The following is a 16,705-nucleotide window of genomic DNA, read 5'->3' on the forward strand; positions in this document are numbered from 1 at the left end:
CAGAACTGCGCAGGGTGTGGGGCCAGGCCCAGGTTTTACTGCCAGAATGAGGCAGAGCCTCAAGGTGGGCCATCAGCCCCATGAGACACAGAGGGTCCCCTGGGAGTGAGCGGAGCCCGCACAGAACTCCCACCGAGAGACCCACACCTCTGCTGCAGTGTGTTCCCGCTGAAGGTACGCACCCACCTGACAGGAAGACCCCTGCACCACACGGGGAAAGGAGCCCCCACAGTCAGGGGAGTCCCAGGGCTTGAGGACGGCGGGAGCCTGAAGTCAGCACCTGCTAGTGAGACGTGTGCATCAGAGACAGCAGAGCGGGCTGACGAGATGAAAGGGAGAATCAGAGACACAGGGAAGTGACAAGACAACAGGAAAGGGGATCCTAGAAAGGAAAAACACCGTCGCTGGAGGGCAAGTGTCCAGCGTTTGGGATTCACAGACTAGATGCAGAGAATTCGGAAGGTTAGGAAACAGTGTCCAACCCAGCCTGTGACGTGCAGGGTGCACAGAGCCATCTGGGCCGCAGGCGGGGTAGCAGGTGGACATGCCTCCCAGGGCTGGGCGAGAAGCGGGCAGCAGTGATGAGCGGGTGCTCTGGGTCCAACTGTTTTACACCTGTTATCCCAGCAAGTCCCACAGGCTGATGGTGGGTACTGTGCTCGCCCTCACTGGGCAGGACAGGAAACCCAGCCAGGCGGGGAGAACAGAACCTGGGACAGGCCACACTAGAGGGGGTGGGGGATGGCGGACGGCGGACGGCGGGCAGCAGACGGCCTTGGAGAGCGAGAAGGGCTCTGTAGGGCTGAAGACCCAGGTTTTCCGATTCGGGAAAGTCACGGAGGTCAGAGGTCGCCAGAGAGGTGAGCCCCAAGCTGAGGGTCCAGGACACCAGCAGGTGCTGCCTACCAGGCACAGTGGCTGTGACACCGGGGAGTGGCCAGTTGAGGAAGCACCTTCCAGCGGCTCCCAGGCAGAACAAGCCTCTCCTAGGAGGCCGCAGTGAAAGCTCTGCCCCGGGCCCAGGTCTTACTGATAATCACATTTGACCTCATGAAGGCTTAGGGGCCAGCTGGGCTGAGGGGCACAGAGAGCCCACCAGCAGCTCAGCCCATTCATGCCCCCAGAGCAGCAGGGGACCATTTCCATCGGGGAGAGGCCCTGAGGGCGTTGCCAGGCTGGGTGTCACGCCGGGTCCTCCCAGCCCATCCCTGTGTGGGGACGTTGGGGTTCCTGTGGCCAGGATCCTCACTGAACTTAAACCACCTGATGATGTAACTGGCCTGTTGCTGGGCTGCCTCTTCCACACCTTTAGGCAATAAGATATTATCGCACTACACAGACAGCTCGGCCCAGTGCTCTGGGCAGGGGGTAGAGACGCTGGTGCTCGACCTACCGCCGGGAGAACAAGCCGGGTGATAAACCCTTTCACCCCAAAGAACGTTTTGCTGTCAATTTCTTTGGTCAGAGTGAATCCATAGTGAACTTGCCTGGGGCTGAAACCCATTGGCAGGACACCTGACTCCCACAGTTTATCAGGGCAGAGCCCCATCACCTCCAAGAAACACCCCCAGTGCAGCCGGCTCCCAATGCGTCCCCACATCCTCTGGTAAGAGAACACTCATACCACCAGCTCCCTCCCCGGGTCATGTCACACAAATAGCTGTACCCTGAAATCTGGGTTGCTCCCTAATGAATGGACACTGCCCGTATTCCTCCTGTACGACAACGCAGCACCAGATGGACCCCACCTATGAGGTTAAGATGGGGGCTGCACGTCTTTGCTACACCCAAGAGCTGGAGCCGCGTCGGGACTCCTGAGGGCCTGTGTTCCCAGGCCACTGTGGCCCTTCGTGCCGCTGGGCCCTGAGCCTCCAGGGACACAGCCAGCCGGGCGCTGTACCTCCCTTCTGAGAACGGTGGCTCCATTCAGTCCCTTCAACCCCTTCCTGACAAGCTTCTGCCGGGCGCGGTGTGCCCCTCTCCTGCACCTGCAGCTGGCCCGCGGGCGTCTGCAGGGCACCATGCTCTCTGTAAGGCAGCTCTCACGGGCACCCCACCTGGGGAGCATGGGGGCTCTGTTAGTGAAGAACAACCAATTACACACGTTCTCATTTCAAGAGCCGGACTCCTGAGTGCAGAACAGGTTCCCCGACGCACGCGGCTCACCCTGAAGTGGCTCTGCAAGGAGGTCTCTGCTGCCAGCAAGAGCTCTCGTAAACAAGCCGCCTCGGAATAGTTAATTATCTGTAATGGTGAGTGCCGTGAAATCTAAAATTGCAAACGCAAGAGCACAGATTGGTTTCAGTCCACGCTGACTTAGGAGTGGCAGTGATCCACCCCAGAGAGGAGCCATGCCCAGGGCTCTGCACACAGTTCACCAGACTGCCCCGATCGGGAGGCAGGCCCCTGCCGGCGGACCCGAGGCGAGGCTGCCAGCTTTGGCTGCTGATGGAGAGTCCGGTCAAGGGCCTCCTCGGGTCCCACACAGCGGTGTCAGGACGTGACTGCTGTTGAGAGATTTTAGATCACGCACGGCCACTCACGCTCCTCTGTCGCCTCACCCAAATAGACGACTTTCACTAATGAAGACACAAGTCTGCCCCACAGAGCCCCGGGGGGAGGCTGCTTTCTCGGCCGGCTCACATCACACACTTGGCAATTCCAGAACATAAGAAGCGGCGCTGAGGTTCACTGAAGGCTTCCATGTTTTCCTGACCCATGACCACTTTTTCTCAAGTAGAGATGGAGTCGTGGTTTCAAACGCAACTGAAGCTGCCACGTCAGCAGGGCGCCACGCGTTGGCATGCTCAGCCAACGGGCAGACACCCGACGCCAGCCCACCGGTCGCCCCGGAGTCCGCGCGGCCACCCAGTTTGTGCTGCCAGGCCCCACCGCCCGTCGGCGCATCTGAGGTCCGCCCTCAGTCACTCACCAGCCCGGTTCCAGTTTGAAGAATTTTCAGTCCAGACATTTTTTCCAGTCTGTCCCTGTTGTCAGCTGTGAGGAAAGATCGAGAAGCACAGGGTCAGCTGGGGAGACAGTCATTCTCAAGGCAGCCGGAGCTTTTCCTCTGCCCAGAAGCTCGGCAGACCACTGGCCCGCCTGCGAGCCGGGCCGGAGTCGGGGCCTGACCTGAGGCCTGGCCCCACTGCAGCCCTGATGCCCGCGGGGCCCGCCTGCGAGCCCCTTCAGCTTCCCCTGCAGACGCCGTCCTGGGAGACAGCCGTGCAGACGGGACCAGGAGCTACACCGAGACACGTCTGCCAACTGCCAAGGCTCACGTCTTTCATTTTCTTTTTTGAAATACTCCAGTTTTTACTGTTTTTGGACTTCATATAAACGACATTAGGTTGGGTTTTCTAGTGTGGCTTCATTTTTTAGCAATGTTGTCCACCCGGTTCGCTCATTCCCAAAGCTGGACCCAAATACCCCTCAGTTACCACACATTGTCTTTAGGGGATGTTGAATTTGTTGGTCTTATAGCGGTGCTGCTACAAACATTTACTTTCATGTCTTTTGTTTTATTCCTTTCTTATTTTTATTTTTTATTTTTATTGAGGCACACACAATAAAATGCACAATTCTTAGAATACAGGTCACATAGAGACTTAGATGTGCGGACTATTAGCTGTATAATCACAGGGAATGCGTTCAGCGGTCACTAGAAGGCAGGACAGAGTGAGCCTTCACCCCGCTGGTGCCGGGCGCCATTCCACACCCTTCTTTGTGACCATACAGGAAACATTCCTTGTGAGTCAGCTCCAAAGCCCCATCCTACCTGGCTTCTGACTTAGAATTAGGAAGACTTTCTGAGAATAAATCATCCTCCATATCAGACCAAGAGAAATGAGCTCTGGCAACAATTAGCAGATGTAAATGACAACTCAGCAACCCTCACGCTCACAGGCAGCCCCACCTGCCCCAGTGGCTGCAAGAGGACACTGTGTCACAAAGCAATTGACCTTGGCTATGATTCTGTAGAAATACTCTTTTGGATAAAGTCCCTGTCATTCTGGAAATGAAAACCAGGAAAAAATAGAATTTTATCATAAGCCCTAAGGATTCAGAGCGCACTGCCATTGTGATGCGCAGAGTGAGAGCGCGTGAAAACAGCAATTACCTTCGCTCCTCGCAGCGAGGCACCCACGCGAGCCCTGGGTAATGGAATCACATCTTTCAGGGAGGAACCGGCGCGATCCTGTTACAGCCCGCCTTCCCCACCTGTGGGGGCTCTGCATTGTCTTGCAGGAAGTTTTTCCCTTTCACCGAAGGACGTTATTCTCACATTTAGGTAATCACCTGCACGCCGAGATGGGCCCACGCAGGCCCCCGGGGTTGGAGCTGCAGGTTAGGGCCCTGGACGCTGGCGGCCCAGGGAAACCCCGCATGGAAGAGACGGAGTGAAAGCAACCGCTTTTAATGTTCTCCTTCGAACAAAGGGAATGCTCACTGAACGGCCTGCTCCTCCGGGGGAGGGACTGTGAGCCCTGAAACAGGCCGAGGAACAGGAAGCACAGAAAGGTGGCACTTCACAAAGACTCCCTGTGCTGGTGCAGAGCAGTCCCAGGCTCCTCAGGCCTGGGGGCCCCACAGAGATGGCGTGGGTGACCAGCCCTGGCCAACGCACTTGCCACGGCCGAGGGTCTCGACCTGCCCCGGCCTGAGCTGAGTCCCAGCAGCACCTTCCCTGCAGAGTCGGGGTTGGCTGCGTGACCACAGGCCACACTCGCCGCCCCTACCCACCTCCCACCATGCAGAAAGGCAGGCACTGGCCCTTCTCTGCCTGAATACCTTGTCCGTTCCCCTTTCGGCATTAAGGTTCAGCAGAGCTTCCCAGCCCTTCCCCTCGGGCCTCCCCAAAACATGCACAGCCTTCCCCGGCCGGTCCCCAAGGTCCAGGCTGGTGTCCTTGCTCCAGACCCTTAAGCATGCCCTTCTGCTGCCAGAAATGCACCGCCCACCTTCTCAGCCCCCTGAGAACATGACCCCCCTCCAAGTAGCCCGGGCTCCCTGAGCTGGGAGGTCTTCCTGACAGCCCCCACCCCTAGAGCCCATGTCCTCACATTCCTCAGAGCCGTGGAGTGCTCACGACACCTCTGCCATGTCCCGGTGTGGACTGTCATTCCTGTGTGTGTGTAACATCACAGGACGCTGCTGCGAAGTCACCCAGGGTGGGGGTGCCCGGGGTGGGGCGTGAGCCGCAAGTGTCATGTGCTGCCTGTCGGAGTGGCAGGTGCGACTCAGCATGCAGATCGCAGGGCAGCATGTGGTGTGTCCTGCCGTGATGAGCTGGGACCTGGCCCTTTGCTGGCCACACAACCTACGGTCCATGTGCAGCTGACCTTCCCTGGGGGCTGCTCAGTGACTGGCTCCCAGGATCCCCTAGAGGCGGTGACCCACCTCAAAGTGCTCTGCTTGTACCTGGAGCCTAGGGCGTAACCTGCCACCTTCCCTTCATTTTAACTTGGTCATTTCCCCATTTGCTGGGGTTTGTGGGTAGGCCTGTCACGGCTGCAGGGCCGTGGGCCAGCGTGGTCTGTTGGTCCCACGTGAGGCCGTTTGAGGAAGGAACGTGCCTCCGGGTCTCTATCAGAGAATTTCCACCAGCACCTTCATCAAGCTCCAGAAGCTCCTGGAAGGGGTGCAGGCTGCTTGGAGGGTCACCATGCAGACTTTCTAAGAAACGCCGCCTCGCCAACACTCCTGACGGCCTGGTGACACCGTGGGGAAGATCACGGGGTGTTGGGAGGCTACTCAGAGGACCGGGGCCCCCGCCAGAAAGTCCAGCCCATTCCTGTGGGAAATGTTCCTTCTGACGTGTGTGAGGGTGACTCCTGATGAAGGGATCTGAACGAGCTCGTTCCACAAGCACACACGGCTCCAGGCGGGCAGGAAGCATCGCCTCGCCGGCTGAGCGGTGGTGCTTGCTTTTCCAGTGGCACCTGAAGTCACAGCCTCTTCGAGCAGGTGAGACACGGCACCGCACCCAGGTCAGCCCGTCGCACGTCTGTCCCCGCACCCACTGGGTGTCCTGGGGCACACGTCTGACGCATCCTTGTGTGTCCAGGGTCAGTGCACAGCTGCGGCATGTGTGGTCTTTCCAGCAGGAAACGCAGGCTCCACAGGCCACAACACGCTCTCCAGCTGTTCGGTGGCCTTCCAAAGATTTAGTTTACAGTTCAAAACCATCAGCAACTGAGACAGACAACCTGACTGTACAAATCAGGGCTGTTTATAAAGTACTGAAGGGTTTTTAAAGAGTGTGGGATGTGTCTCCGTTGTGAACTAACCAAGGCTAAACTGTTAAGTCAAAATCCAAATAATCAAGGCGAAGATAAAAACAGTGATCAGACTGCCACACACGGGGAGGCCAGCCCTGCTCACACCCTCCCTTACCTGACCCTTAAAACCACCTGGATTAGCTCACACCACCTCCAGTTCAGACATGGGGAAATGAGGAACAGCGTGGCGAGGCCGAGAGCAGGGGCGGGTCTCTTCCGAAACCCCAGGATCCGAGCCACGATCGTGGCCTCTGTTTTCAAGCGTCTCAGTCAGCCTGGGCTCCATGATGAACACCAGAGACCCACAGCTTAGCCAGCTGACACTGACCTCTCACCACTTGGGGGAACGTCGGGGTGGGTGTCTGGTGGGGACCCTCTGCCTGCTTGCAGACGGCCACCTTCGGCCATGACCTCACTGGGTGGAGACGGTTTTCTCTTCTCCCTTTACAAGGACATGATGTCCTGCCCTATTAGGACCCCACCCTCTGGCTGCATTGAAACTTTATTACCTCCCTTATCTGCAAATACAGATTGGGGTAGGGTGTAAACATGAATTTGTGAGCCACCACCCAGCCCAAGCTCAAGGCCAGTGACGGGGAAGAGCCAGCCTCTGGGCTGACCTGCTTGGGGTCACCATCCAGGCGGTGGGGTGGGCCAGGCACCTGGGAATTCTAGGTGGGTCAGCTTTAAAGGCTGGGCTGATGGAAGCCCCTGGGAATTACCCAAAAGACGGCTGGCTCTTCCCTCTAATGGGCCATCAGCCTGAGATCAGTGTGTCAGGACATCACGCCTGCAGTGGGGTCATCCACCCTCCGTCCCATAGACCTTCACCCAGAGTGCGAGGTGCTAACCACCTGCTCATAAGCAGTCCTCCTTTGCACTCTTCCAAATAACACGTGCACACGTGTGCACAGGGCTGGGACAGCCCAGGGGTGGTGCCCTGTAGTGTCGACCAATCATGTTTCTGTTAACCCACAGATTCTGTTCCACTGGGGCAGCGTCTCCACACGGTGGTGGTGGGGGGGCGTCCACCCATTCTCAGCTCTTTGCCCATTTTTCTCCCTACTTTCCCCAGGACACCATGAGCAGCTGGCATCTGGTGGAGGCAGTCGTGCCCGCTGGAGTCCCTCGATGCCACCATGGGGCCTCGGGAAGTGTCCAGAGCGTTGGCCACGAGGCCCCAGGGAGCACCCCCAGAGTCGTGGGCACCATGCTTACAGGCTCACGGCACACTGTGCCATATCATCCCCCAGTGCCACGCTCGCTGCCTGCAAACCTGCCCCCCGCAGTCCTGGGGCCGCTGCACCGGGCAGTCTCACTGGGTTCCCCCTGCATCTGCACATTCGCGCCCTTGGTGGCTGGGATGCGGCGACACCAGAGAGCCACACGCTGACTCCATGGTTGTGCTTATTCGCGCCCTTCTTGGTCTCGGGCATCAAGTCCTCCAAGCAATGCCGCCTTGCCCTTCGTTTGATTGCATTTGTTCCATGAATGTCCCGTTGGTGGGGAGGGTAGAAAAGAGAGTCCGTGCCATGCTGCCCACTTCTAGCGCCCATAAAGGGCACACAGTTCATCCTACACCCAGTTGGTCCATTTTCTTTCCAGCCCAAATCGCCCAGCATGAGTACGAGCCCAGTAGGCTCAGCACAGTTGCGCTGCCGGGCCTCCCGACGCCGGCCCCACGTCACGCTCCCGCATTCATTACTTAGTTTCCTCTCAGGGTTCTGTGCACAACCACGTGGCTTCCTGGACCCCCTCCTGCTGAGTGGGACTGCCTGCCATGCACATCCTGCCCCTCGCGGGCACGGCATCACCTCCACCAGGTGTTCACGTCGGGCTCAGGGCGAATCCACCTGAGCCACTGGGCCAGCCCCTCCTCTGCAGACACTGCTTAGAGCAGGATCGCTGCCTTCCTTTCTGCAAACTCCACAAGAACACTGCCATTCCTTCAGTCTTTGCTGAAGCAATTTTGGGGAAAGAAAAGCCTTGCTTCCTTTCACTGGCAGTTCTGCCAAATGTCGGCTCTGAGTTATTTTTGTGGCCATGTGTGGGCTCTGAGCCGGTGGGCATGAGACCCCTGGAGAAGCTGCTTTGATAAAGGCAAGAACAATGTATAAAGCCCATTTTTATCTTCACAAGATACAAAAAAGGTTTCCAAGCACAAAAAGAAGTCCTTTAAAATTAAATTCACTAGATGGATATGCAAATCACCTGGAGAAGCAGAACCCTACAATGTTCTCAAAATTCTGCAGTAGCCTATTTAATTAGTATTTTAATTTATCAGAATTATTCTTTGCACTTGACAATTTATGCAGTATTCCATATAATTAAGCGTGTAGCCACAGTGGAATAATTCCGCCTCTTTCTTCACCCCTGTTATTTTAACCTGAAAGGACATACAGGTGTCTCTTCTGTGTTCCAAACTGTGCTGGGGACAGCGTAAGGGCCGTGCTCCTCAGAGGGCACACCGATGAGCAGGCGTGCTGGCGGGAGGGCAGCAGGCAGACCTGTGTGGGGAGGCCTGGCCCTGGGCCCGGAGCCTGGCTTCTGGCAGAGCTGAAGCGTTGCCCCTGGGGGTGCAGAGCTGCCCCCTATGTGTATTTCCCACCGTCAAAAACTGCATCCACTGCACCATTTTACAGCGAGAGGCATCCATGGAAGGGAGCTGGTGCGTCCTCCCCACCATCTGGGGCCCTGGGATGGGCCTTACCGAGAGCAGCAGGGCCCCCGGGTGGGCGCTGCTGGCTGGGGGAGATGCTCCCCACTCAGCACGGGCGGGCTGAAGGCAGGGCTGGGCGGGGAAGGGGACCGACCGCAGAGAAGGCGGCCCTGCTGCCCGGCACTCGCCACGCTGCCCCTCCTGTCCCCGTGGTGCTGCGGCTCCGCTGCCGAGCCCTGTGCTCCCTGGCGGCTCCTCAGAGCAGACCGTCCTTCCTGCACAGACACCTTAAACACAGGAAACGTCCAGGCTCGACAACCCGGGCCCCTCCTGTTTCCATGCAGCCGTTTTCTGCGGAGAAACCACGGTGGGTCAGAGGCCGAGGCCTTCAGCGCACAGCCCTCCCCCCTCAGGCCTCGCCCGCAGGAACCCCTTGGGCCCGGCCCCTCCTCGGGAGGCTCATCTCCCAGACTGTGCCCCCCAATGGGCATGGGAGAGAACCCGCTCACACGAGCCCAGGAGACCAGTGCTGAGGGGAGCCGAGCATGCTGAGATGCGCGTGGCCTGCGCAGGGCCGTTTGGGCCAATGCGTGTCACCGTGGAGCCCCTGGACGCGGACGCAGCGTCCCCAGGACTGATGGCCACGTCCACGTGGGCGGTGGGCTGCTCTAGAGCTCAGGGAGGGCCGGGGCTGGGGCAGCACCCCTGGGGCCCAGCTGATGGGCCTGGGACACAGTCAGGGCAGAGGGTCCAGCCCCCAGGCCCTTTGTCCCGAGGTCCTCTGGGGGGCAAGCAGGCTCAGCCCTTCACTGCGGCGCCGGGACTCCCTCCGCACCACTGTGTGCGGACGGAGCTGTGGCTTTCTGCCTGTTTGCTGAAAGGCCCGGGACCGAGAGGGAGCCTGCTGGGGTGGAAGGAACCCGTCGCTTCCGGAGCTGGGCTGTGGCCTTGATAAACGGCCAAGGGCAAGCTCGGTGCTGTCACCGTCGCCAGGCAAGGGGACACGAGGGGCCTGGAGAGCAGCCAGGGGCCATGGGACCAGGGGAATGGCTGTCCCCGTGGGCGGTGGGGGTGGCCCGGGGCTTGGGGCTGAGGGCTGGGGAAGGGCAGACACCACGCCCTGCCCTGGCCCCTCGCAGTGAACTTTCCGTACAGGGGAAGCGCCGCTCCCCTGGAGAGCCCTCTCTGCTCGTGAGCTACGCAGACCATGTTACCCCACACTGGTACCCGGAGCAGACCTCCAGCCAGGTCATTTGAACTGGGCTCGCTGACAATCTGTGTTGCTCCGATCTCAGCAGCAGCCTGCAGGCTGTGTGCACCCCATCAGGAGCATGCCCCCCATCCATCCACGGTGAGCTGTCCACAGGGACGGAAGGGTCCTGGCTAGCTGCGCTGCGCCCTACTTAGTCTCACCCAACCAGGACATGTGACCCCGGGTCCCTGGCTGGCCCTGCCTGTCCTCAGCCCTGCAGACGGGCGCTGGAGCCCAGGCAACATATCTGCCCTGCAAACCCACCACATGAGGGGACAGAGGCCACAGCTGGGCCCAAGCCAAGGCACCTGTGACCAAAGGGCTGCCCTGGGCCTCCTGACCCACTGCCCGGAGGGCCGCATGCAGAGCCCCCTGCACCCTTGGCCTCTGTCCTCTGAAAGCAGCAAGTGGCTGCCACCCAGTGTTACAAGGGTCCGGACCACAGATGCCCCGCGTGGGAGAGGTCACAGAGTTAACTAGCCCCCTGCCTCCCGGGTGGCCGGAAAGCAAGACTCCCACCTCGAGGGAAGGGACTCCCTCCCATTTCTTTGTGCCGCGGTTCATAGATCCGGAACTTCTTGGGGAATCAGTGCTGCTCTGCAGCAGGTGTGTGCGGCGCTGGGGAGACACTGCAAAACTGAACAATTCCTGGCTTACCAATTTTTACCTACATTGGCCTAGACTCAGCAGACATAAGTCACACTGCTGGTTCATTACACTGGGACTGGATGGGTGTTGAAGCTAGAAATGCACATATTTTACTTTTATAAAAATGACTACAATTAAATTTTCAAAAAATAGATTAAAAAACCCCACTTCATTTAAGTACTTTCAACTTAAAACTTTGTTATTTAACTCTCTCTAGTTTTATAACTTTAAGAGTTCATTCTGAATATTTTTAAAGAAGAATAACCTTTCTGAAGACAAACAATTTCGATTTCCAATTTCATATGTATCTTATGTTTTTGACGAAAATATCTTCCAATTTTATACTGTGTGTAATGACACTTGGATCACTTCTAAATTCACAGAATTTATGAAAATCTTCATTGAACAAAACAGTGATGTTGAAACAAGGAAAGAAAGTACATTTATAAAAACTATACAGTAATCAGAAAACACGTGCCCCTTCATGACTTACAAAGTGAGCTGCAAGGGAGCCGGACACGCACGAAGACGACTCGGCCCGGCCGCCTCTTAAACTCGGCTCATTTTCAGAAGTGAAAACCATAGTCTGTGCATATTTAAACAGTATTTTTCATGATGAAGATATGTTTCTCAGCCTATGAAGTCAGCTTGTTAACTTGATATAGATGTTCAGAAAAGCGGACACGCAGCCTCGGGCCTCCATTTGTGCCCCTGCTGTGGCCCCTCAAGCACTAGGGGTGGCCCTGCGGAGACCTCGGGGTCACAGAGTCCTCTCTGCAAACTCCCGCCGGGGCTCCCCCCTCGCCCAGGGTCACCGGTTCAGGCTCTGACCCTCCACCCCGTGGCTCCTTCCAGCCCTGAGCGCTCCCCAGAGGTACAGCCCTGCCTCTGGGCCTTGGCCCAAGCTGCTGTTCCCTGGGCCTGGGAAGCTCATCTCCAGGTACCCGCAGGACTAGCGCCTCCACATGCCAGTTTCAGCCACCTTCTTGCCCCTCACTGAAACGGCACCATTGCCTGTGCTCTGCCCTCCTTCCCTCCAGCCGTGCCCATCTAGTGCGACCTGCCCTGGCCAGCTGGTCATCTGTTTTCCCCACTGGAACGTAAGCTCGGCACAGGCACAGTCTGTCCTGTGTGGCTGGGTGGCCCCCAGCACATGAGGGGCTCTCGGTGACTACACTTGACCCTTGAATGTCACAGGGGTTAGGGGTGCAGTCCAAAACCCGCATAAACTCTTGACTCCCCCAAAACTTCACTGCTAGTAGTCCACTGTTGACGGGAAGCCTTACCCATAACATAGTCAATTGACACATATTTTATATGGTGTATTATACACTGTACTCTTACAATACAGTAAGCTAGAGAAAAGAAAATGTTTTCAAATTGTCTCAAATCTTCCCCAAATTTCCAATTTATTTACTGAAAAGAACCTGCATAGAAGTGGACCCGTACAGTTCAAATTGTGTTGTTTAAGAGCCAACCGTGTTTTCTGAGGGCGCGGCTATGGGGCTCACACCACTCCCTGCAGCGGGGCGCCACCCCCACCTGTGGCCACGCACCACCATCTCACTATCGCTGGTCTAGTCCACACCAGCAGGTGTCGTTTCCGAATCAGCGCCATGCAGAGAGGAGTGAGGCCGCCCCGCTGGAGTCCCGTAACCGCCCTCTGCCCTCTGCCGTGGGCCGCCGCCCTGTGAGCTCGGGTTCTAGAGCGTGTCTGACCGCAGGGAGGTCATCAGGAACTGCCCGGTCAAGCTTCTCCATCCCCACACGGCTGCATGGAACTTCACGGTTGGCACGGAGCAAGCAGCTGACCGTCAGAGCCTGCCTGGGAGACGGCGTGCGGAGGGCACTGGCCCGGCCGCGGGGCACATCCCCGAAACATGCTGTGGCCCACTGTGCTGTAATAACACGCAACAGAAGGAAACGTTTTGATGGTAATCATTTTCTGTCAAGTCATCTCAAAGTAGCATGTTGCCACAGTGTTTGGATGTTTAATTTAGCTGTCAGAAAGAATTAAAATGACCCTGGAACTAGCCGCTTTCCTGACAGTTATTTCCTATACTAGAGACACCATTCAAAGCCTAATTCTGTAGGAGAGGGAAAGAGAAGAGAGCGGAGGGCTCCCTGTCCTTCCCTTTGCTGGAAATGCATGTTTCCTCAGCTTTTTCCTGCAAGGCAATGGGTTCTCTCTCTGCTGCAAAGGCACGGGGCAAAGGGCACTGGCTTGTTCGGGGACCAGGAGCGGGGAGCCGGGGAGAGCCTCTGGGCCCCTGGGCATGTGGCTGAGGCCTGAGCACACAGGCACGTGTCCGGTGGTGTGTGGGCAGGTTCCGCCCGGAGCCCCCAGCCAGGAGGGTCTGCGCACCAACCCGCCTACTGCGCACTGACTTCCAGTTTGAAGAGATGCCCCGAGACATCAAAACAATGCAACAATGTTCATTTCCACAGGAACAACCGGTCTCACTTGCTGAGGAAGGAAACAGCAGAGTTGTTTTGGAGATAACATTTGTTTACATACGTAAACATGCATCACTTAATTACATACTATGTCGCAGGCTCCTGGAAAGGATTCCCCTAGCCATCACAGTGACTTTCTCTTGTTCGTTAGAAATATTTTTCTGTTAATTTGTAACTCAAAAGTGTTAATGTTTTATACTTATCCTTAAATATTACGTACCAAGGAATATTTATAAAATGTGTTGATAAGAAGACAGCGAACGCCCACGGTACCAACACGCTGAAAAAGAGATGGCGCATCGGTCACCCTCGACGGTCACCCCCGTCAGAGGGCAGTGCCTCCGGGTCCCAGCCGCCGCCTCCTCCGCACGCTTCCCCACGCGCGTCCGGCTGGCTGTGAACTCAGGGGGAGGCAACGATGCGCGTGTCCTTCCCTGCTCGCCTCTCTTGCTGGCCCTGACGTTCTCTGTCCTGCCTGGTTTTTACGCTGTCCCTGGTTTGTGGCTGTGTTATGTAAACACAGCACATCATCATTTATTTTTCCATGTAAATCTCCAATCCAGTGGACGGCCAGGTTGCTTCTCCTTCTCTCTCTGCCTCTCAAACAGCGCTGCCCTGAGCACCCTGCTACGTGTCGCCCAGCCCGTGTGGGGGGCCTCCTCTAGCGGAATCACTGCAGTGGAGATGTCCCGAAGTGATTCCGTCACGTACATGTGCCATCAGCTAGTTAGCGCCTCTGTGGCCCCAGATCCTCCCGGCTGGTCGGACTGGGCATTTTGCCAGTTTGTTGGTGTAACATGCATCTCATGGCACGTTAAATGTGCATCCCTTTGGTTACTAACCGAGTTGGCATCTCAAGTTGTGCGTAATGTGTTTATTTGCTATTGATGCTTCCTCTTCTATGGAATTTTTGTGCTTTTTGCCTCTTTTTCTATTGGGTTTTTGTCTCATTGCTTTGTAGGAGTTCTTCAAGCACTGTAATATTAATACTTTGTCAGTAATATGGTTTATTACAATCTTATTTCAGTGTATAGTTGGCTTTTTAAACTTTAAATTTTAATACATTCTAGTTTAACATTTTTTTTAAGGTTTGCACTTTGAGTATCTTATTTAGATAATTCTCCTGTATCCCAGATCATAAAAATACCACCTTCAATCTAAAAGATTAAGGTTTTGCCCTTAACATGCCAGTTTTATACCCAAGACCTCATTTGTGTACAAAGTGAGGTTTTTCCCAATTGGACACCAGGTTTTCTAGACACTTGCTGAAAAGGCCGCCCTCGCCTCTGACCTGCATGCCAACGTCACTGTCAGGTGCACGGGCAGCTGACCCCCAGCATCTCTGCACAGCCCCGTGTCCCTGCCGCCTACCCTCCGCCCCCAGGCGCTGCGGGGCAGGCGCCTAACCACCAGGCTGCAGGAGGCAGGCCCCCCGACTGTCTCTGCACCCACGTTCTGGCTGTTTGGCTCTATGCACTGTAGAATCAGCTTGGCAAGTTTTCAAGTGATATAAAAAATAAAATGAAGTAAGTACATCTGTAGGGATTTTGGTTAAAATGTTACTGAATCAGGGGCTGTGGGAGAATCTACATCATTCTGTCTGTGATCCTCTCTCCATTTATGTAGGTCTTCTTTCATATATTTCAATAAAGTTATATAATTTTCTCCATGAACTTCTACATTTAAATATTTACTCTTGGGATCTTAGTTTTTAAAATGGTAAGTGATGATCATTTTAAAAAACTGCTTCTCAGAAACAGCAGCCTTCTCAGTCACTGTGGAGTTTTGGTATCAGGGTTTGATAGCTCATGGTCTGGGATGTTTGGTGTAAGATGGGATTTATGTGAATGTGTAGAACAACGTGCTTATAAATCATGTGGGCCTGGTGTTTTCATTGTGGGAAGGCTTTTAACCATGAATTCAATTACTTCCTTGGTTGTAGGACTATTAAAATTCTCTCTTTCTTCATTTTGGCCATGTTACCTAAAATTCCAAATATATTATCATATATTGTTTACAATCCTGTTATTGTTTATATGCCAAAGCATTTATAGTTACATTCCATTTTTAATTTCCGATATTGTTTTGACCCTCTCTGAGCTCTTTTATGTTGATAATTTATGACTGAGATTTTTCAATTTGTCAGTTTTTTCAAATAAGAAAAACTTTGCTTTGCTTATCCTGTTTCTCTTCTACTTTATTAGAGTTTATTCTGTTGTTCTTTCTCTAACTTCTTAAATTCAAAAGTTAGTTAATTATTTTGCAATAAATTTCTCTCAACTTGCCACTTTCAATGCAATCTGCCAGGTGCTGAAACAGAGTCCCAACTTCCATTACTGTTGAGTTACATTTTAAAACTTTTCCTTTTGCTATTTTTCCTTGACTTATGGCTTTAACAGAAAACATTTTAAATTTCCAAACACGTGAGGAACAGCGTTGTCTTCTGAGTGCGGTTTGTGAGACACCAACTTCCCCGGATGTGTGTGCGTGCTTGGAGAGAACATGTGCTTGCCTGTGGGTGTGCCGCCCACCCCTGCCCACTGAATTTGAGCTCAGTTCGAGTGTTAAAATTGCCTGTGCCCTTCTGATTACACTTGATTTCTCAATCACCGTGAGGTGTGTGCCATGACGGGAGTTGCCCTTTCTATCCTAGTTTGTTACATCGCTTCCTGCGTGTTTAGATGCTGTTGCCAGGGGCTCATCTCCTCCTAACATTATACAACAATCCTTTTTTCCTCTGATAATGGGTTTTTTTCTTAATATCTGTTTTATCTGCTCAGTAGTACAGCAACTTTCTTTTGGTTAGCATTTGCTTTTAGTTAGAATATATTTGTTCTCTCTCTATATATCATATATATATATATATTATCTGTATCTTTGGTTTGAGTATATATATATATTAATCTCTCTCTCTATATATATGCACATAATATATGTGTCCTATTATCTATGTCTCTTATAAACACGCCTACATATATTTTCTAGTCTGAAAATCTGTTTTTAATAGGAACTTTCGTTCACATACATTTATTGTGATTTCTGACATATCTGAATTTATTTCTATATCCTATGTTGTCTTTATGCTAGAAAGTTATATATTCTATTGCTAATATTTCATGGTTCCCCAGATATTTTAATGTTCACATGTACAAACTCTCATATCAAAAATGATACACCTTCCCACATCACAGACCTCAGAGCGTCTCACCCTGCCCCCTGCATCTCGATGTGAACGTGGCCATTCCACGTTCGCTGGGCGAAGGCCATCCTGTCTCTGGCCCCACGAGCCGTCACGATGCCCCCCAGGGCGCTCTGCCGGGAGCCCTCCCACACTCACTGCCCTCTTTGCTCGCCTCTCCTCCTGCATCTCAGATCTCCTTTATGGGATTATTTTCTTTTGTCTGAATA

General features: G+C 54.3%; 1 protein-coding gene across 3 annotated transcripts in view; it reads right to left on the reverse strand.

The window, feature by feature from the left end:
- Nucleotides 1-16,705, reverse strand: part of PTPRN2 (protein tyrosine phosphatase receptor type N2) — a 723,823-nt gene that overhangs the window by 224,142 nt on the left and 482,976 nt on the right. For all 3 annotated transcript variants that reach the window (XM_036899584.2, XM_036899583.2, XM_036899582.2), the window contains one exon: nucleotides 2,933-2,997. In XM_036899584.2, the coding sequence (XP_036755479.2) occupies nucleotides 2,933-2,997 (65 nt within the window). The remainder of the gene's footprint in view (nucleotides 1-2,932; nucleotides 2,998-16,705) is intronic.

This window comes from Manis pentadactyla, chromosome 7 (genome assembly GCF_030020395.1).
Source record: "Manis pentadactyla isolate mManPen7 chromosome 7, mManPen7.hap1, whole genome shotgun sequence".
NCBI classification, from domain to species: Eukaryota; Metazoa; Chordata; class Mammalia; order Pholidota; family Manidae; genus Manis; species Manis pentadactyla.